At 49.2% G+C, this 20,928-nt stretch overlaps 1 protein-coding gene across 1 annotated transcript in view; it reads left to right on the top strand.

Moving 5' to 3' along the window:
- Nucleotides 1-20,928, top strand: part of SSH1 (slingshot protein phosphatase 1) — a 56,831-nt gene that overhangs the window by 12,200 nt on the left and 23,703 nt on the right. The window contains exons 3-5 of the mRNA XM_065889871.1: nucleotides 16,200-16,303; nucleotides 20,123-20,187; nucleotides 20,633-20,754. Coding sequence (XP_065745943.1) covers nucleotides 16,200-16,303; nucleotides 20,123-20,187; nucleotides 20,633-20,754 — 291 coding nt within the window. The remainder of the gene's footprint in view (nucleotides 1-16,199; nucleotides 16,304-20,122; nucleotides 20,188-20,632; nucleotides 20,755-20,928) is intronic.

Here is a 20,928-nt window from a genome sequence, read left to right as displayed (position 1 = left end):
AGATTCCCACATGCCGTGGAGCGGCTGGGCCCGTGAGCCATGGCCACTGAGCCTGCGTGTCGGAGCCTGTGCTCTGCAACGGGAGAGGCCACAACACTGAGAGACCCGCGTACCGCAAAAAAAAAAGAATGCCTGGAAGCCCTGGTCTCATTCTTCCTGTGCACTTAGCACACCAGGGGAGCGTGTTTGCACACCAGGGGAGCATGTGTACACACCAGGGGAGCGTGTTTGCACACCAGGGGTGCCTGTGTGCACACCAAGAATGCGAGCTCTTTCTTCCTGGGTGATCGTGGTACCCGATCACCCTCGTGGTAAATGGAGCAAAGCTGTGAGTGGGAGTCAGAAAACCTCGGTTCTGTCCTACAATGTGTCATCTGCTGTGCAACTTTAGGCCAGTCACTAAAGGTCTCTGGGCCCCCACTGCCTCCTTTGTAAAGTGAAGAGATGAGATTAGATTATGGCTTCCAAATGCAAGAAGGCAAGTCCTCACTCACACCCACCAGTCTAGTTCTGTGTTACCTTGTTAACACTTCTAAACATTCTCGGTAGCTTTCTAACAGGCCGTCCAGAGTTTCTCCTTTCTTCTTAGGCTGAGAGCAAGGTAAGCCCTGTGTGGGGCATCTCGCCAAGTCACGCTGAGATGGAGAGAACTGGTGTGGCTGCTGAGAGGAAGTGGACCCTCTGTTCGGACCCACTTCCCCCTCAGTGAGCATCAAGCCAGGCGCGCTTCACCCCGGAGCAGGGCCACACGCATGGCGGCGGCCGTCTGAACAGAAGGGACTCCCGCCTTTAGAGTTCATCCTTGGCGTATGTTGTGCTGTGGTCAGATACCCTGGATCTGGACAGTGTAGTGGGAAATTCCTAAGACTAGGAGGATATCCACGGGAGTCTTTCTGTTTTGAGGAAGGCTGCAGGAAGAAGACAGGATTCATCAAAGAGGATTAATCGAAGTCTGGAGTAGCCACTTGCAGGGCGTGCTGAGTGATGGGGCTGGGGGCTGGGGGCAAGACCACGCGTCTGGCCCACAGGGCTCCCACTCTGGGGTGTGGAAAGCCCTGGCGATGGTCCCCACTCCTGCGGCAGAGGCAATGTGCTGATGAGAGCACCCCCCGGCCGTCCTGCCCCGCCGTGCGGGGAGAGGATCAGCAATGCCCAGACTGCCGTGTAAATTACGGAATTGTGCCGTTGGCTGTGCCTCGATGCGGTGGGGCTGCTGGGTCGTGTGTGTACCCACCCCCTGACCGCCTGTGTGACTGTGACCTCGGGCCAGCCCCCTGCCCTCCCCGAAACAGGAAGGGTCCTCCTCGGTTCAGGGGGCTTGTATGAGGCTGGGAGGGCGTCTTGTACAGTGTGTAGTGTCTGGTCCTTGCTAGCCACAGGGCACCGGTATTTTCATAGATGGTGGGAAGCGAGAGTCCCTTCTGCCGCCTTCCTGACTGTGTTCTCCCCCAGACCAAAGACCAAAAGGTCAACTGAGTGGAACCCAAGGGAAAAAACAGCCAACGCCTGACCTGTTTCCCTCCAAGTTACACTGAGCCTGGTACCAGGCGAAGCATCGTGTCTTGTCTGCCTTTATTTATTTATTTGTACAGGTTAAAAAAAATTTTTTTTCTCCTTGAATGGCTACTTTTGAAGCTATTTTTAAAAAGACTTTGTTTCAAAGAAGGCCTCAGAGGCCCCGCCTTAGGAAATGTCTGGTGCCCTCCCTGCGGGGGGCCTCCCCGCGCTGGCAGAAGTGATTCCCACACGCTTGTCTTGTCGAGAGTTCTCAAGGCATGAGTCCCCAGATCGGGACCCACGAGGGAGGGGACTGTTGGCGTGCTTCGGAGAGAGCCGGGCCCGCTGCCGCCTCTGGAAATTGCTTGTCCCTTCTTCCCAGATGTCCAAGCCTGCTGTTCCGTGTCTTGTCTGAAGCAGCTGGTAGTTGGGAGGGGCTGTTCGCTTCTGGGGAGGAGGCCGCTGAGCCATACGGCAAGGGGGCTTTCTCAGGAGCCCGCTCCCCAAGCCCGGGCGCCCTGTGCAGGCCCCGCCACACGGAGTGGGAGGGAGATGGAGATGTGTCGCTTATGAAGCAACCTTGTAACGGAGGCAGTTTTTTTTTTTTTTTTTCGCGGTACGCGGGCCTCTCACTGTTGTGGCCTCTCCCGTTGTGGAGCGCAGGCTCAGCGGCCATGGCTCACGGGCCCAGCCGCTCCGCGGCACGTGGGATCTTCCCGGACCGGGGCACGAACCCGTGTCCCCTGCATCAGCAGGCGGACTCTCAACAACTGTGCCACCAGGGAAGCCCAGCAGTTTTTATTTAGAGTTATATTTGCCTTATCAATCCAGCCAGTGTATTGGGTTGGCCAAAAAGTTCGTTCGGGTTTTCCATAAGCTGTTACGGAAAAATCTGAACGAACTTTTTGGCCAACCCAGCATGTTTGGTGCCTATATGTGTATTGGGTTCTGTGCTGAATGCTGGGGATTCCATGTTAAATAAAAAAAGAGTCCTTACCCTCCAAAGGTAACATGTGTGCTGTGTCTACCATAGCTCTGCCCAAAAGCGATTTGAAACAGCTTATAACATTCAAAGGGAACAGTATGATTTAGAATTGGAAAAGTGGAACATGGTGAAAACATAGGGGAAAATAAAGCAAAGTGAGGAGAAGGTTTGTATGTGGGATTCAAGGCATAATGTTGGTATAGTTACCAGAGTTTGGCTACACATCTGACTTTGAGCTTCCTGGGAGTCAAAGCAAAGAGAGAAACAAGATCAGTTGCTTGACTCATGGTGTCCTTAAAATACCGCCAGGTCAGTTTCTCTGAAGAACTGTTCCTGGTAGATACCTGCGGATGGGTATTCGTGAGGAGACCCAGTGAGATGGGCAGACAGGCAGGTTGTCTTAGGTTTGGCCCTGAGGCCCACAGGGAGAGCTGATGCCACGGGCCCATCCCACCAATTAACCTGGGTATTTGTTGTCTTGAGAGGTGAGGTCAGCTGCAGCGCTTGGTGCCAAATCTGCTGGCCACCCCAACCGTTGAAAACAGGATGCTGAGTCACATCCTGCAGGTCTGCAGCGTCCTGACTTCGCGTGCCTGTCACAATGGGAGGCTCACCCGGGCAGGTTGGCCCCCCACTTTTCTGAAAGTGTGGTCTCAGAGCAGGAAAACGCTAAAATTAGGTCTTACGTGGGCCAGGGCCATGTGTGTGCGAGGCTCTCGAAATCTGGACAGCCATAGACCAAGAGGAACCCAGAGAGGGGAGCTTCCCATCATCCTCCACTGCCTTAGGCATGAAGCGAGGCTGCTGCTGTTATGGAAACACAGAGGGGAAATGGTCCTGAGGCAGGGAGAGATCTCAGGTGCTGCGGGTCAGAGCATCCAAGAGGGAAGCAGGAAGTCAGGGCGTCTGCCAGTGATGATGACCAGTGAGAGGGTCTTAAGTTTTTAATCACTGGCCAATAGAGAAGAATTAAAAGGAGTGTGTTTGCCAAAATCCAGTTAAGTGGAATTAAAAAAAACTTTTTAAAGTAATTTACAAAATTCAGAAACAAAAACGTAAACGTACATAAAAGTTGCAAATATAGTACAAATAACATTTTTCTAATCCTCAGACCCCATTCAGGGTCCACCATTTGTCCCAACGGTGTCTTTTGTAAAGGATCCAGGTCAGGATCGCCTGCTGCATGTAGTGGTCCTGTCTCCTGACTCTCCTTCAGTCTGGGGCATTCCTTAGTCTTCCTTTGACTCTCGTGACCTGGACACTTTGAAGGGAGAGGCCTGGCAGTTTGTAGAATGTCCCTCAGTTTGGGTTTGACTGATGTTCCCTCAAAATTAGATTCGGGTCGTGCAAATGTGTCTCATCACCGGTGATGTTCACCGTGGTCCTCAAGTGGCTTTGCCTGGCTTCTTTACTGCACAGGTATTCTTTTCCCCCTTTATCAAGAAGTGTTTCTTGCGGGGGGAATACTTTGAAATTAGGTCAGTACCCGATGCCCCCTCAACTTTTCCATTTATTTATATCTGTGTGGACTCCTGTTTGTCTGTTTCATGCATCGGTTCATAGTCTGTTAATTGTGTTCTTGACTTCAAGTTTCAAATTGTCCCCGATTTAGCCTGTGAGGTCTCATTCAAGCTGGCTTCCCTGTCCCTTGACGTATCCACATCTCCCTTGAAGCACTGCCTTATTTTCTGACGCCAGATGGCAGACCTCATCTTGTACTTTCCATCCCCCATCTCTGGAATCCCTCATTTCTCCAGGGAGCCCTACCTAGTTCCTTTTAGTAGAGAATGGAATTTCAAAACTGAGGCAGGTGGTGATTATTTTGTGAATCACTGTCTTGTACACCTGGAACTAACAGTGGTGTTAGGTCAATTATACTTCAACAAAAAAAATTTTTAATAAAGAATTTATGAAGCATTTTAACCCCTGTGAATAATAATTGGAAGGGATAATTGATGGATGAGATTAGGAGCTGGGGCTGGACCTAGAAATCTGACAGTGGAATGCAGAACATGGAAAGTGGTAGATACAGGTTGTCACGTTCCATTTATTTGGGTTTTAGTTGATCCATGGGCATATCTGAGAACTAAATGTCCACTAAGTTAAAAAAGCAGAAAATATTACATTTTTTTTCATGTACTCTATATAAAGATTCCTTGAAGCTCTTTCTACTCTCTAAAAACAAACAATATTAATTAAGGACTTTTCTTTTGAAGAAATAAAATTATACCAAATTAATCTGGAAAACAAAAACAAAGAAGCTGAGGTAAGTGTACTTATTATTACTGTCGGGGGCATTGCTCTCCACAGGCCCCTTCAGTGGGCAGAATTAGGGGATATGTGGAGGTACGTGCACACGGAAGCACACACGTGCACACACACGTTTGCATCTGTATTTTTTTCTCTATTTAAATATATCGAAAACCATGAATTCAAGCTAATACCTTCAATTCTGATCCAACATCTCTGGGTTCATTCTAGTTTTTTCTCTCTCCATATTTGTAATCCCTTTTCTTTCTTTTTTTTTTTAAATAAATTTATTTGTTTTATTTATTTTTATTTTTGGCTGCATTGGGTCTTTGTTGCTGCACATGGGCTTTCTCTAGCTGCGGCGAGCAGGGGCTACTCTTTGTTGTGGTGCATGGGCTTCTCATTGCGATGGCTTCTCTTGTTGTGGAGCACGGGCTCTAGGCGCACGGGCTTCAGTAGTTGTGGCTCGCGGGCTCTAGAGTGCAGGCTCAGTAGTTGTGGCGCACGGGCGTTGTTGCTCCGCGGCATGTGGGATCTTCCCGGACCAGGGCTCGAACCCGTGTCCCCTGCATTGGCAGGCAGATTCTTAACCACTGCGCCACCAGGGAAGCCCCTGTAATCCCTTTTCTGATAGTGAGGAACCTGGCTCCCATTGTCCCTAAAGTGTTTACTTGTTTGATCAACCCCCCTACCTGCAGCCACCTCTCCGCTGCTCACCACACCCTTTCCCTAACCCAGAGGCCTGCCTTGCTCTGCCCACCAGATGGTTTTCGGCCTGAATTGTTGGGGAAGAGAAGCAGACTTACTTTCTTCACTCTCTGTTTCCCCATGGTGTCAATTCGGCAGAGGTTCGATGCTTACAGGTGAGACTCCTGGTGTCTTCTCCTGCCTTTTCCGCTTTTTGGCCACGTGAATTTGGACAAGCAACTTGATGTCTCTGAGCTTCAGTTTCCCCCTAGGTGGATGCTGAGGATTAGGTTAATATGTATGACACGCCCAGTATGACACACAGCAAAGATGTTTCTTATCGGTTTTATATTTACTGAGTGCACATCTGAGGGGCGTCCAGAGACGGAGATCGTAGCCTTGGCTCTCAGGACTCCAGTGATGAGGAGAACTTAGTTGTGTTGTTTGAAACACTTGGTTGCCAAGAGGACCTGACTGTAACTGCATTTATGCAGTGAGTCTTTTGTTTTTTCCAGAGGTTGTAATGCTTAGTTAGAGGTGTCTGATAATTGATTGAAGCTTGAGAACTATTTTCCCAGGTTACATGTTTTATTTGAGTAATAGGGCATCTTTTTAATTTATTTTTTTATTTTTTATTTTTTCTGGTACGCGGGCCTCTCACTGTGTGGCCTCTCCCGTTGTGGAGCACAGGCTCCGGACGCGCAGTCTCAGCGGCCATGGCTCACGGGCCCAGCCGCTCTGCGGCATGTGGGATCTTCCTGGACCGGGGCACGAACCCGTGTCCCCTGCATCGGCAGGCGGACTCCCAACCACTGCTCCACCAGGGAAGCCCTTTATTTTTTTATTGAAGTATAGTTGATGTATAATATAAGTTACAGGTTACAATATAGTGATTCACAATTTTTAAAGGTTGTACTCCATTTATAGTTTTAAAAACTATTGGCTATGTTCCCTGTGTCGTACTGTATATCTTTGCAGCTTATTGCATAGCGTGGTAGTTTGTACCGCTTGATCCCCTGCCCTTATATTGCCCCTCCCTCCGCCCGTCTCCCCACTGGTAACCACCGGTTTGTTCTCTGTTATCTGTGAGTCTTATCTGTCCTGTTCATCCTGTGTGTGCTGAGCACCCAGTGTTGCAGCTGCTCAGAGATGACCAAGGTGAGTTGGTCACAAAATGCTTTGAGGCTGGAGAAGGGTACAGCTCGGCCAGTTGATGAGTATTTACTTCTGAGTATCGACTCTGTTATATGTCAGGCAGGGAGGGAGACTTAAAAAATTATGTGTCCTGGCCCTGGAGTCCCATCGTGAAGTTAAAATATACTGGTGTGAAGATAACATCGCCACCAGTTAGTAGGTAAATAGGTCCAGGAACATAGTTTGGGGCCTTGGGTTCCTATCCCTTTCTAAGTATATGACCTCGGATGAGTGACTTACCCTCTGAGCCTCAGTTTCTTCACCAGCACGGTGAGAGAAGGTGCTGTAACATGTCGAAAGGGAAGAGCATGGCTTGCAGCTAGGGTGGTGAGGGAGGGCTTCCTGGAGAAGACGTGAACGTTGGAAGGTGGACGGGACGTGGGGAGGCAATCAGGAGAGAGGAGACTGTGCTAGAGACCCAGAGTAGAAGAGTTGATGATGACAATGACATAGACGGGGATGGAGCAGAGATCGCATGGAGTGTGGGAGGAATAGTGTAAGAGCTGAAACAAGGAAGCTCTTTATTATAAATCACTTTCGCTGATTGCATTAGAAGCTCCCTGAGGTCCGAGAGTGCCGGATGACTGAAATTTAGTTAGTGACATGGCGTGGCTAACTGGCTGCCGTACAAAGCAAGCACAAGGACTCTGGGTTCTACAGATGCTGCATCATTGGAAGTTCTGGAGCTGGGACGTAATGTAACAAGAGCAGTGGCTGGGAACTAAGGCACGGGGTCCTCTGTTCTCTGCCCTGACTCTCATTAGGCTGCAAGCTCCCGGTACAGCTGTGCTGTCCCGTATCATAGCTGGTAGCTGCACGTGGCTAATTCAAATTGAATTAAAATCAAATAAAATGACAAATTCAGCTCATCAGTCACACTCATCGCATTTCGAGTGTTCAGAACATGGGCCTCTATGGCCGGTGGCTGCCGTATTGGACGGCACAGGTGGAGAAGATGTCTTTTGTCTTGGAAAGCACTGCCCTGCAGGGACCCTGAGGACCAAGCACAGAGCCGGGCACACAGTGAGGGGATGTCGCATGGCTTACGGGGCTGGGGGACTGGAAAGGAAAGGGCGCCCTGGAAAGGTTAGGACTTGGCGATCCATGAATATGGGATGGGCTGCATCCCAAAGAAAGGGCCGAGAACCGGGGACAGTTGACACAATTCGTTCTTGGAATTTTTGAGTTATTTCAAAAACATTTCCTTCGTGTGCCTGTTGTTTCTGGCTGGCTAGGTTGCCTCTGCTGCCATTGCGTTTCCTGCACAGGGTGGCCTTTCTCCCTCTGCGCTCACGAAGGGGGCTTAGATGCCGGTGTACCAGACGCTCACGGGAAGATACACCGGCTCCGGCTTCCACAGACGGGGCCTGAGGGCTCTTGGGGGCCATCGGGGAGCTATCCCAAGGTTTGTGAAGCCAATCCAAGGTGTGTTATTTGCTGTCTCGCTTTTCCGGGGTGTGGGGGGGGGCAAGTCCCGATTCTGCGAGCTTGTTGGTATATTCAGCTGCTTGCTCCTACCCATTGGTAGGAAGGAGTGCTGTGTAGCTGGCTGCAGAGAATGTCTCTTACTGTCCAAAATACTTCTGGACATTCCTTCTCTCTGAGAGAAGCCTACGCCTTCTAGCCAAACAATACGTGCCCAGCAGCAAAGACATTTGTAACAAGCCCTGCCAGCATTTCTTGCCAGTGACCCCATTCCCTAAGTATAAGGCCCTGCAGAGCTGGAGTTTCCCTGTTGTCAGCATCCTGCGTGGAGGGGAGCTTTTGGGGGGCTCTAGCTGATCAGCGTGTCAGGTGAGTTGTTTGCTTAGGCCCCGAAGAATGGCATATGGGACAAGGCCTTGCTGAATGCCCCGTAAAGGACAAAATAAAAATAAGGCCTCGGCACAGCCCGGGGTCTTTGTGACTTTTGAACTTGAGTTGAAAATGAGGGAGGCACCCATGGGAGAACAGTGAAGAGAGTTTTCCGTCTCCACCTGCAGGCCGCTCACCTTACTTCGTGTACAGGTCTTCCGTCTCCTTTGCATCTTTACCAGCTGCATTTTGGTAGGAAGGGGGTTCTGGATCCATCTAAACCGTCGCCAGGAGTGGTTTTAAGGTAGACTTGCATCCATCCAGCTCTACCTGCTGCTCCTGCGGCTGCAGGTCACAGCGTCCTGCCGTCTGACCTCGGGATTCTACAGGAAGAGCCCTGAACTTGAAGCCTGTCAATCTCGTCCGGCCCCTTATGGGCCGTACGACGGCAGACACGTCGTCTATCTTCTCTGTTTTGGTTCTTTCATCAGAAAAGTGGCACTGTAAGAATTAAGTGAAGAAACGTAGGGACAAGCTCTCTGTAAATTATGAAGCCCCATTCGGATTGGAAGTATCGTTGACTTACTTAAAATAACCCTCGATGAGTGGCTACTAGGCCTTCGGGTGCTGAGCACTCCTGGCTCAGCCGCTCACCCAGGGTTTGATTCTTAGCTTTGCACGTTCTGAAACTGGAGTATTAGTTCACCCAGGGATGATCAAGTTCTGAGAAACCAACTCATGCTAACCAGACTTATAAGGAACTGACTTATAAACCTGAATAGACATTTATGAATTCTCAGTGGAACCTCTTACCACAGAGACCAGATCCTCCTCCCCTGTTCCCTGGAGGGCACGTGTAGCAGAATCTTCCTACTCTCCTGCTCCTTGCTCTCTTTGTCCCTGTTTATAGGTCCTTCAAGGCCCAGCTTGGTGGTATTTCAGGGAGATCTCCCTGGACCCCCCGCTGGGCTGGGCATCCCTCCCTCCTGTGTGTGTGTGTGTGTGTGTGTGTGTGTGTGTGTATGGCACCTTATACATCCCTGCATCGTGGGACCTGCTGCGCTACATTGCAGGTACTGTCCTGCGTCTGTCTGACCCACTAGACTGTGCTGTTGCTCCGGGGCAGAAACCGTTTCCGTTTCACTTTGAACTCCCAGAGTTTAGCACTGACCAGGCACGGTAGGGGCACAGTCAGTATTTAACCTAGATGGAATTAATGGAACCTCCTCTTGGGAGTGTTCACGGGCACCACCTTTTCTGTAGTGACAACTTTATATGCATTCCATTTTTTTCTTGAATTATCGTCAAGCCCACTGGACAAACCAGTCTACTCAGTAATCACTGGGCAGAGCTGAGTGCGATCGAGAGTTAATTCTATCCATGCAAAAATATCAATAGTTCAGTTTGTTTCAACCAGGCCAGTCAATTTGAATCTTTTTTTTTTGAAGTATAGTTGATTTACAATGTTGTCTTAATTTCTATCCTTTTTTGAGCTTATACTTTTTTGTGTGTGTGTGGTACGCGGGCCTCTCACTCTTGTGGCCTCTCCCGTTGCGGAGCACAGGCTCCGGACGCGCAGGCTCAGCGGCCATGGCTTACGGGCCCAGCCGCTCCGCGGCATGTGGGATCTTCCCGGACCGGGGCACGAACTCTCAACCGGACTCTCAACCACTGCACCACCAGGGAAGCCCGAGCCTATACTTTTATGCTCATTTTCTCTGGGTTTTTTTTTTTTTGCAAGAGGTAGCATCAGAAATCCTAAAATCATAACCGGTTAATAACTTCCTGTTTCGTCATCTGTAAAATGAGTATAACAATGCCTGCTCAGCCTGCATGGGAGAGCTTCATGAAGATCAAATAGGCTGACAGAGTGCTTTGTCAACAGCAGAGCTTATCAGAGGTCTGATCCCTCGTTATGATTGTCACCTCAGATGACTGTAATGCGGGGCTGCCTTTCAAGGGCAGGAACACCTGTGAGTCTGAAAGTATTGGTAGAAGAAGGGCACATGCAATTATCTGCTAACCTGTTTTGCTGCTTCCAAGGAGGGTATTATTTTGTTTTTTTGACCTCGTGTGACCTCCCTACATTGCACCTGATTGTGGTAATCTCCTTCCGAGAGGACCACACGTTTTTATTGGTGTTATCTTCCACCAGCAGAAACATTTATCGTGTACCTACTGTGTGTAAGGTACTCTTATGAAGGCCACAAGGGGAGCCAGTTTCCTCTGTGTCTTCTGTCATTGTTAAGTTCAGGGGTTCTTAGCCCTGGATGTGCATCGGGACAATTTCTGGGACTTTTAAAAAAGATGCTGAGGACTTGTCACAGACCTTCCGAACTAGAATTGTCTGACGTTAGACCTGGACGTGAATATGTTTTAAAAGTTTTGGGCTTCCCTGGTGGCGCAGTGGTTGGGAGTCCGCCTGCCGATGCAGGGGACACGGGTTTGTGCCCCGGTCCGGGAGGATCCCACATGCCGCGGAGCGGCTGGGCCCGTGAGCCATGGCCGCTGAGCCTGCGCGTCCGGAGCCTGTGCTCCGCAACGGGAGAGGCCACGACAGGGAGAGGCCCGCGTACAGCAAAGAAAAAAAAAAAAAAGAAGGAAAAGTTTCCTCGGTTCTTCCGATGTATGGCGAGAGTTGGAAATGAGGAGCGTTAGTGTCATATTCTGTAGTGTGATGTTTCTGCACCTGATGTTTCCCTTCTTCAAGGAATTATGTTTCTGAGTGGCCTGGCACACATCCAAACTGCCCAAACATAGACCCATCCCTTAAGGCTTGGCTTAGCGTGGTTCTCCTTAGTCTGCAAATATTTGGCTATTCGAATGAATGAACAGAGAGCCCTGTAAGTGAATATCAGAACATACCCATAATAGACCAAGCATTAGAACCCAGAAATATGGATTCCCAGACCAGTGCCTCGTATTTTCTTAGAACTTCCATGTGCACCAGAGTCACCAGGGGCCTTGGTTGAAAATGAGGTTGCCCAGGCTCTCCCCGGGACGCTTTCAGGAGCTGGACTGGCTTCCTTCATTTTTCAGAGAGGAAAGAAGGCCTTCCCCGCAGAGCTTGGGAATTAGACGGGGTGGCACAGCTGAGAGCCTCGTGTGGCCTCTACCACGTGGTGGGCGCTCGGGCAGTGGTGGTGCTCTTGCTGAGAAGCAGCTTCTTGACCAGCATGGCTGTGCTGCTCCCCCCCCCTCCAGCCCCCCAGGATTCCCATTCAGTCCAGAAGGACCGATTGATGTGTCCTATCCCGTTACTGTGATGGTGGCAGCCCTGCTGCTTGCCCCCCGGGGGCTGATGCCCAGTCTTCTCTCTCTGAGGATGTTTCCCTGCATCTTTCCCGTGCCTCTGATGCATTCACGTGCTGGGAAGGAGGACTGGGGATGGGTCCTGTCCTTACTCCTTGGTGATGCTGAGCTCGGCCGTCAGGGCAGGCAGGGCAGAGGTGGCTGCAGGGTCTCCGCTCTGATTCTCACTCTGGACGGGCAGGGGCGAGGGCGTTCCAGGGGTTAAGAAGGTGGGCGTGGGCCCGAGAGAAGTGGGTCTCATCCCATCTTGTAAAGATTACGCTCCTGCAGCTGAAGTTTCCTCAACTGCAAAATAAGCATACTCGTAGTGTATGTTTCACTTAATCCTCTTGTGTGAGGATTAATCGATCGTTTGGGAGCTGGGAGAACCTTCCAGACGAGGCCCTCCCAGAAGTCTGCTCAGTGCCCTTCCTTCACAGAATGTTCCAGAACCCATCACTTAGACATTTCCTTTTCCCAGCCCTACAGGGTTCCTTTGGCAGGGGACTCATCCCATCCTGCCCTGCACTGTGGTTGGTTGCACGCTTACTTTATTTCCAGCTGCTCCTACTGGGTGGGTTTCGGGGTCCCGGCCCACACCCTCCAGGGCCCGCACCTGCCTTCCCGCTGCAGCCCGCCCTGCGCCCCTTGTTTGAGGTTCTCAGAGCACCTCCCGACCTCTACCTGGAATGCCATCCCCCACACCCCAGATTTGCCTCCTCCAGGAGTGATTAGCACGACTGAAGGATTTCCAGACGAAACGGTCCTTGTGAAAACACCCACTAACTAACGGTGGTCGCCGCCCACGTCACTGTTGGGTGAATGGATGGTGATATGTGACGGTTTGAACAAGGATGGGGTCCTCGTGGCTCGGGGCGGATTACTGGGCCACCAGCTGTTTTTCCTCGCGGTTTCTAATACACACCCTGCTGCTCATTCCCAAGGCCCACTGCAAAGCTGTAGGAGTAAAGTGATTAGAGGAACTTCAGCTGTTTTGCTCCCTGTGAATGGCCCTCTTTCATCAGGATGTGCAGGGACAAGGGCCTTTTTAAACCCAAATATCAGGGAAGGACGAGAGTTCCACCAGAGCCATTTGCCATCTGGGTGGGAACGCCGTCGGGACGGGGACTCTGCTTCCTTGGACGGCTCCGTTCAGCCTCTTCTTCAGACGCTTATCCTTCTCTGGAGGGCGGGAAAGGCAGGGGCTGGGGGCAGTTCAGTTCATGATGTGACCACGGCAGTCCCGGACCTTTTCTGTTGTACTGACGTCTGCACCTCCAGCCAGCCAGCTCCCTACTTCTGCTCTTCAGAGGTTTCCAGCCCAAGTTAGTAAGTATCGCCACCGCTGATTTCTGCCCCCCCTCACCCCCCGCCCCTGCCATGTCTTGGTTTCTGGATGACACTGACTGTTGCTGCTCTGAGGGCTGGGGTTTTCTGGAGGATCCTGTCTGTCTGCAGTGCCCTGCAGAAATTATGAGCCCGTGTCATCTCCTAAAACCGGGGTCTGAGACATATCTGTATTGTGGAGATAAAAGCGGTGAGGATGGAGGAGGGAGGCCAGGGGCTGAACTTGTTCTTAATCCGCCGTCAGGACTTTTCCATTTTGTTTGCCTGGGTCTGACCTCCTGGAGCTTTAGTCGCTCTCTTCAGGGCACCAGCATCTTTGGGCAGAAGGCTGATTTCTCCATAGTTGGGATGGGTGGTTTGTGAGTTGGTTTCCTTGTCCCCAGAACCTAGTAAAGTACGAGTGCCCCCCACCCTCAACCCCGAAATGGATTTCGTAAGGGACTTCCTTCCCCGGCGGGGTGTCTTGAGACTGATGGATTGAATCGGGTTCTGCGCCTCTCGTATCAGAGCCCTGGCCCCTGGCTGGGAGAGAGTGTTCACGTCAGCCGCCCACAGGGCGCAGGAGGCTCTGGGCCCAGAGTGAGCTCAGAGCAGAAGACGGGAAACAGGGTCATAAAGAATATCTGTGTCTCGTTTTCCCAAGTCCCATGACTGCCGTGCTCTGTGGCCTCTCGCCTCCGAGAGTCATCCAGTGAGGTTTTCCTCGTGCTGTATCTGCTTACTGTCTCTGCAGATGCAGGACCATCTCACGGGCTTGGGATGATGTGTTGTTCTCTGAGCTTCCCTGCAGCTTCAAATCTCCTCTTTACAGTAAACGCCTGTGACTAATTTCGGGAGGAGGACAGAGGCACAGTGTTCAGGGCCCCCGTCCACACAGCCCCCTGACTTCACGTGTAGCTGGGAGGCTGTGATTCTGTATTGGCCTCAGGAACACTGAGGAGCAACTGGCCTTGTAAGTGATCACGGGATAAAACCAGCCTATGCTTTTGCATTGTTCCTTTTTTTTTTTTTTTTCCCCAAGGAAATGTAAGGGAAACCAAGGGGAATTTTTGCCCATGATTTCCAAGGCAAAGGTCACCGTCAATGGCTGGCTGTTTCCAGAGGGCTCAGGTTTCTGGTCAGTATGGATTTTTTTTTCCTTTTTTTTTTTTTTTAAACTCATGAACAAAAAGAGGTTGATGATGCCTTGCAAAGATTTTTTTCCCCAACTGCTTCGATGAACTGATTGTTGTTTGAAGTTTCATGTGTTTTGGAGTCTTTTAGACAGTGATGAGAATAGGTAGTAAGTGATCCGTGTCTATCTAAAACAGCATAGTTCTGAAAACAAACTCAGTTGTAGGGTTTTAAGGAAGGAGTGGGTGATAAGTTTCGGGGGTGGAAAAGTGTTGAGTAAGTCTGCAATTTGCTAAAACTAGACAACCTGGATTTTCTGTTGGCCAATGGATGCTAAGGAGCTTTTTGTCTCCCGTGGGTAAGTGAGACTCACAGAAAGGATGCTTCTCGTTTCTTCCATTATTTATAGTCCTGGGCTCCTCAACACTTGAAACTTGCAGCACAGATACGGGACTCACAGAGTGGAAAGGATGACTTGGCAGTACATGCATGATGGTAGATGCAGAAGTGCTGTCCATGTGTAAAGCGTTGCCTTTAGGAAGGAGAGAAAGCCAAGTTGTCCGTAACTCAAAGGCCTGGCTGAGAGGGGCAGAACTGAAACCTTCATATTTGGTATTTGAGCCGTCATGATTTTTAGCATGAGAATTTAACCAGAAAAATGAACAGATTTTATTGTGGACTTCATAGTACAGAAGACAACCATTTTTCAGTTCCAGGAGCTGCTGGCTTAAATGCTAGTCCATGTGGTGAGTTTTCTTAGCTCCTAGGGTTGTATTTTAGACTTAGCTGAGTTTTTTATTCCAGGATGAGAGTGTTTAACTACTTACATTAGCTGTCTGGGGCAGTGGTGATTTTGCTGTTTTATATTACAGAAAATGTCCTTGTGTTTCTGTCAGGAATTGCTTTGCTTTCTATTAAAAAAAAATAGCACTCCTGTTACTTAGAGATTTTTTTTCAAATCAAATTGTTTATTGGTTGCTGAAGAGAGAATGAATGATTTGTATAGTTCCCTATAATTTGAACTGTGATCTTCTTTCACAAAATTAATAAACATGAAATGTTTTTGCATTGTAAAGTATAGTACATGTTTTATATTACTTTGAAAATTAAAAAATCATTTATAAAAGTTAATATTTGCTCAATATAGTAAGTTTGGAAGATGCTAAGAAATAGAAGATAATTATAGGTGGTACAACCCTCCCCCCACAGGAAAAAAAACACTTAATTTTGGTGTATCTTACGTATAGGTTTCAGAGATGATGTTATTTTTAAATAATTCGTGGTAATTAATAGCTAATATAGTCCATTGGTTTATACAGTCTTAATTTCTGCATAAGATAAAGATTTTGTTTTGGTAGCCAAATCGTGAAAGTGAAATTTTTTATTGTAATTTTTAAAACTATATGTTGAATATAAATGTGATTGCTTTTATTAAAATAACAAAGACCAAAGATTCATTCTGCTGAGAAATTCATTGGGTCAACTTGAGATTTTCTACAGGTTTTCCACACAGCAAGCTTGACTAAGTTAAACTGGTCAATAGCCACCCACTTTTCTTAAGATGCAAACAAATAGTGAAAGTTGATTTCATCTTCCTTGTATTCTGTAAAGGGAAGACACCAAGAAGCAGTGAGGTTGTTAAAAGTTCAGAGAGTTAGAAGCAAAGATCAACAGCAAGAGTACGAAAGATTCAGAAAGGGGGCCACCCTCTGCTCATCAGAGAGTTGGTCTCTATTTTTAGAAGATGTTGTATTACAGAGCGGTCCCTTTACAGCATCCTGCAGGATGGGGCTCCTAGCTCTGGAGGACCCCACGGAGAACCTTGGGTGTTTTAGCCGAAACATTATTTTATCACGTAAACTCTCCAGCAGCAGGCTTGTAGCAAAGGTTTGGGGGGAGTATGGTGTGAAATTACTATAGAAGCTATTTTATCCCATTTGCATTTTACATGCCACTGTCCAGCCTTTCCTCTGCAGCATGTCTCTGCCCATTCTCCTCTGTGAATTCCAGCCTAATTGTGCTCTGGTTTTTTCCCCCACAGCTTAAGTGAGAGTTTTTTCATGGTGAAAGGAGCAGCCCTCTTCTTACAACAGGGAAGCAGCCCTCAAGGCCAGCGGAGTCTTCAGCATCCCCACAAGCATGCAGGTGATGGCTCTAAATTGACGCTCTTACCCTGGGACTTATTTTCTGGGCCACAGAGGATCCCTCCATTACTGGTGGTGAGCACTTTGCTGGTTTTCAAGGCCAGGGAGATAGTGGAGCACAGGTTTATAATGACAGGTGCAGGTAGAGGCTCTTGAGCAGGCCACGCACGTTTTCCAGATGGCACCGGGAGCCAGCGACCCTTTGACCACGGTGTCTACGTAAGAAGGTCAGCAGCTTTCTGTTTGGATATGAAGATTTCCTACTCAGTGTATCAGTTAACTGCAGATTTTAAGTTACAGGATGACTTTTTCTTTTTTTTTTTTTTTGTGATACGCGGGCCTCTCGCTGCCGCGGCCCCTCCCGTTAAGGAGCACAGGCTCCGGACGCGCAGGCCCAGCGGCCATGGCTCATGGGACCAGCTGCTCCACAGCACGTGGGATCCTCCCGGACCGGGACACGAACCCGTGTCCCCTGCATCGGCAGGCAGACTCCCAACCACTGTGCCACCAGCAAAGCCCCAGGATGACTTTTGAACAAATGCACCAGAAAGCCTTATAGCCAGATATGGTCCCCTTGAAAATAACCACCCTGGGGTCCTAGGTGCCTAGTCCGTCATTTCTCTGAGCTTTTGGAAAACTCTCATTTGGGGAATTTCTTTACGAGCCTTGGGCACGTACTGGGGTAGGAAGTCTTTATTCTTTAACGGTGGGTTTTTTTTTTCGGAAGTAGACAGAAGTGATAAAGTGGGGATCAAACTGAGTATTAATTGAGGTCCAAAAGGAAGCAAATAAGAGATGCCTGCAAAGTAACAAGACTGGTTTTCTTAGGTGACTTGACTCTGAACCTGAAGGCAGTTTGGAGAGAGGAGTTCAGGAAACACTTGCGTACAAGTGGATCTTTGTAGCTGGTGGGGAGCCTCTGCAGGAACTTCTTGAACGGGCAGCACGTGTCGGAGTAGGAGCTGGAAAGGCCTCTGCCTTTTCAGAACAATGGCAGGTCAAAGCAGCTAGCAGTTGGGGCCAGTTTTTTTTGTCACTTGGATCGTCTTGTTTGTCTCACCTCAAGTCATCCAGCCTCATTTGGGAGCTGAGTGCTTAGGTTAGAATTTCCTATCTTGCATTTTATAGCAAACACGAAGGCTCAGTCAATATTTTCACATACTGATGTTTATAATCAAGATTTAGGTCTGTTTTAAGCTAAGGAAACAATCTTCCTGCCCAAGGAGGCAGTGTGTTTCATGGAAAGAATATTTGCTTTGGAGCCAGACAGAGCTGGCTTCTGATCCCAGTTCTACAGCTGTACAGAACCTTCATAGTCAACTTCTAAGCCTCGGTTTCCTAATCTTTACAACAAGCATCAAGTATTGGTAACTCAGACGTCGTGGAATTTAAAATTTACGCACATAAACGGACTTACCCTCTCTTAGGTGCTCAGCGTACATTGCTGTAGTTATTGCTACGGTGACTGCTGGTACAACACCACTATAAACAGAACCTTCGTTCTTGAGTTTGCTAACGGTTCTGCCCTGTTAAGAGTGTAACTGTTGTTTGTGTCTTAACCATAACCCGTAAACAAAGCCAGTGCTCAGCTTTGTTCCCTAAGTATGAAACGTCTCCTTCCTCTAATTCAAAGAATATTTTCGTACTGTGTGTGAGCCTGGGGAAAGTGACTGCAAAACCGTCGTGTAAAAACCCTAAGTCCTGCTGGTTGGCACATCTCTGGCATGTACACGAGAGTAGGAAGGAAGCCTAGTGTGTTGGCTCTTCTGCCCTAGGGTCTAGGAGGGCTGGTGAACTCCAAAAGACGGGGGGCGCCCACTGTCCACAGATGCTCAGTAGACGACCCTGGGGCAGGCACAGACTAGACTTCACGTCCCCTGGATGACCCACAGTCCCCTAAGCGAACCCCCATGCCGAGCCGAGTACAGTGGAGGGTTAACTCTGTCCATGGCAAGTAATTCAGCTCATGTCAGGCAGTGCGGTCAGGCTGAGCCTCTCTCTCTCCAGGGCTGACCTATGCTTTAGGCTCTCATTCTCTGCCTTTTTTTTTTGCAAGTGCTTACTGAACACTTGAACGTAGAGACTGTGTGTGGCTACCAGGCCGGGGTTGGGATTTTTCTCTGTCAGCAATTGCACATCTCAGCAGACAGTCCCACTGTGTGGAAAACGTCCCTTTCACTGAGCCACTCATCAGTTAAGGGGTTGGTTTCTGCTTTCGTCTGTGCGCTGCTGCGATTCGGAGTGGCTCGTGGGGGTGGGGGTGGGGCCCAGGTGGGCCCAGAACCAGCCGTGGTGGTTGTGTGCCCTCCCAATCACGCTGGTGACACGACAGGTGAGGGTGCTGTTGGGGACAAGATGGGAACAGGGACCGTTACTTCCAAGTCATCCCTCGTAGGACGTGGTGCCAGTGTAGGGTGTCTTCCACTGTGGGATCCTGTAAGAGAACAGACGAGGGGGCACGTTTCCAACGACCTGATTCCTCTCTGAGGCAGGAAGTACCATTTGGACATCATTTGTCAATCTCCCCTAAAATTCAAAGGACGCTTTTGCAAAAGGAACCCATCCAATGGATTGATCCCTCTGGGGTTCTAATTGTGATCTATAGGGTAATTTTTTTTTTTAAAGATAATTCTCTTTCTTCAGGGTGTTGCACAAATTGAAATGAATATGGATTTTCTATGAGTTACTCCCTGCACTTTCTTCTAGATCAGCATCTTTACAGATGAACCATTTCTTCAGAAAGAACCCCATGCAGACACTTCCTTTTTGAAATACACATAAGCTAGGAAAAAAGTGGCACTAGAGCCACCCTCGCTACTTGCTAGTTACGAAGCTCAGGTACGGGGGCCCCTGTGCCTGGGGCACACAGCCCTTCTTCGGTGAGGTGGATCCTGTGTAGCTGTGGAGACTCACTGCCTCAGAGAACCTTTCCTCCCGTCCCTATAGCCCAGAGGCACCCCTGGGACCCTGGGGCCGCTCAGAGATGTTCAAAAGCTGACTCCGGATTACTGCCTCTTTTTTTTTTTTTTTTTTTTTTTTTTTTTTGTGCTACGCGGGCCTCTCACTGCTGTGGCCTCTCCCATTGCGGAGCACAGGCTCCAGAGGCGCAGGCTTAGCGGCCATGGCTCACGGGCCCAGCCGCTCCGTGGCATGTGGGATCCTCCCAGACCGGGGCACGAACCCGTGTCCCCTGCATCGGCAGGCGGACTCTCAACCACTGCGCCACCAGGGAAGCCCCATTACTGCCTCTTTTAAATAACCAGGGAGGTACAAAAAAACGAGTACATAATTGTTAGCAAGAAGAAAATGACATTGCTGTTTAATCAAATTATGTCTCTGGGTACCCAGCACATACCTGCTCGCTATGGAGTCACTTAAACATTTCCCCTCCTGGTTGTAGAAGTCATGTCTCTCTCTTATGGAAAATGTAGGAGTTGAAAGCAGGAAATGACCCCCAGTCCTTTTTCCTTCAGACCAACCCTTAGCAAATCCCTGTCTTCAGCTGTGTCTATAGTTTCTGCTGCCCCCCACCCCGCCGCAAAGTCATGTTTGCCTGAATTTAATAACATTTCTCCTCTAGACTTGTCTGCATTTTCAGATTTTCAATATGCAACCCGTATTGCAATTATTTCAGAAAATAAAAGCAACTTTTAAAAACGTGGCAATAAACTGTCTCACCCATCCTCATGCAGAACATTCAGGAGTGGACTAAGGGAAGTCCAGGTCTTCTTTCAGACCCTTGGAATCAGCCTATTCTAACCTATCCTGCCTAGAAAGTGGGTGGGTGACCTTTTTTAAACTTTCTTCATTGATCCAACAGGGGACCTGCCTCAACATCTTCAAGTAATGATCAACCTTCTGCGTTGTGAAGATAGAATCAAGCTGGTAAGAAGAGACGCGAGTGGCAAGTTTTAATTTTTAATTGTGAAATTTGGTAGGGACTTATTGACGAGCAGGGGCTTGGGGGGGTGGGGCTCTTACATCAGAGCAAGTTCTCCCAAACCGTTCTCAAAAGCCAAAGCCTGCTCTGCTCCTCGGTACCCAGAGGTACAGACAAAGGGGGTGTCAGGTCTCTGGGTCAGTCTGTGCTAAGCTGGAATCATCATTCACTGGAATTTATTTGTTAACCCCTTTAACAAACTTTGGGGGTCTCCTCTGAGCCAGGTACCATCCCTCATGCTGGGGATATAAATGAGACGTAGGAGTTTTCATCTAAATTCCTAAACTCACGGGGGAAAGGTAGAAACAAAAGTCTTTGGTCTTGGATTGGTGAAGGAAAGGGGTGACCATCTGGCAAGGCAGGCCAGTAAGAGCATCTCTGCCTGTCTAGGCCGTGCGCTTGGAGAGTGCCTGGGCTGAGCGGGCCCGCTACATGGTGGTGGTGGACAGCAGCGGGCGCCAGGACACGGAGGAGAGTATCCTGCTGGGAGTCGACTTCTCCAGTAAGGAAAGGTGAGTCTGATGGACGGCGGCTCCTTTCTCTGATGGGGGCAAGAGTTGCTTCTGGAAGAAGGTTTTCAGGGTCCCACATCCACGGGGGCGGGTGATGGTAGGTGATGGGGTGATCAGGCCCTGGGAACGGTGGAGCCCCTGATTTTAGCTCTTGTGTGCCGAGTGCTGTGCTAA

The sequence above is a fragment of the Phocoena phocoena genome, chromosome 13, assembly GCF_963924675.1.
Source record: "Phocoena phocoena chromosome 13, mPhoPho1.1, whole genome shotgun sequence".
NCBI classification, from domain to species: domain Eukaryota; kingdom Metazoa; phylum Chordata; class Mammalia; order Artiodactyla; family Phocoenidae; genus Phocoena; species Phocoena phocoena.
The sequence above is the reverse complement of the archived record's forward strand: the minus strand, read 5'-3'. Positions and strand labels throughout refer to the sequence as shown.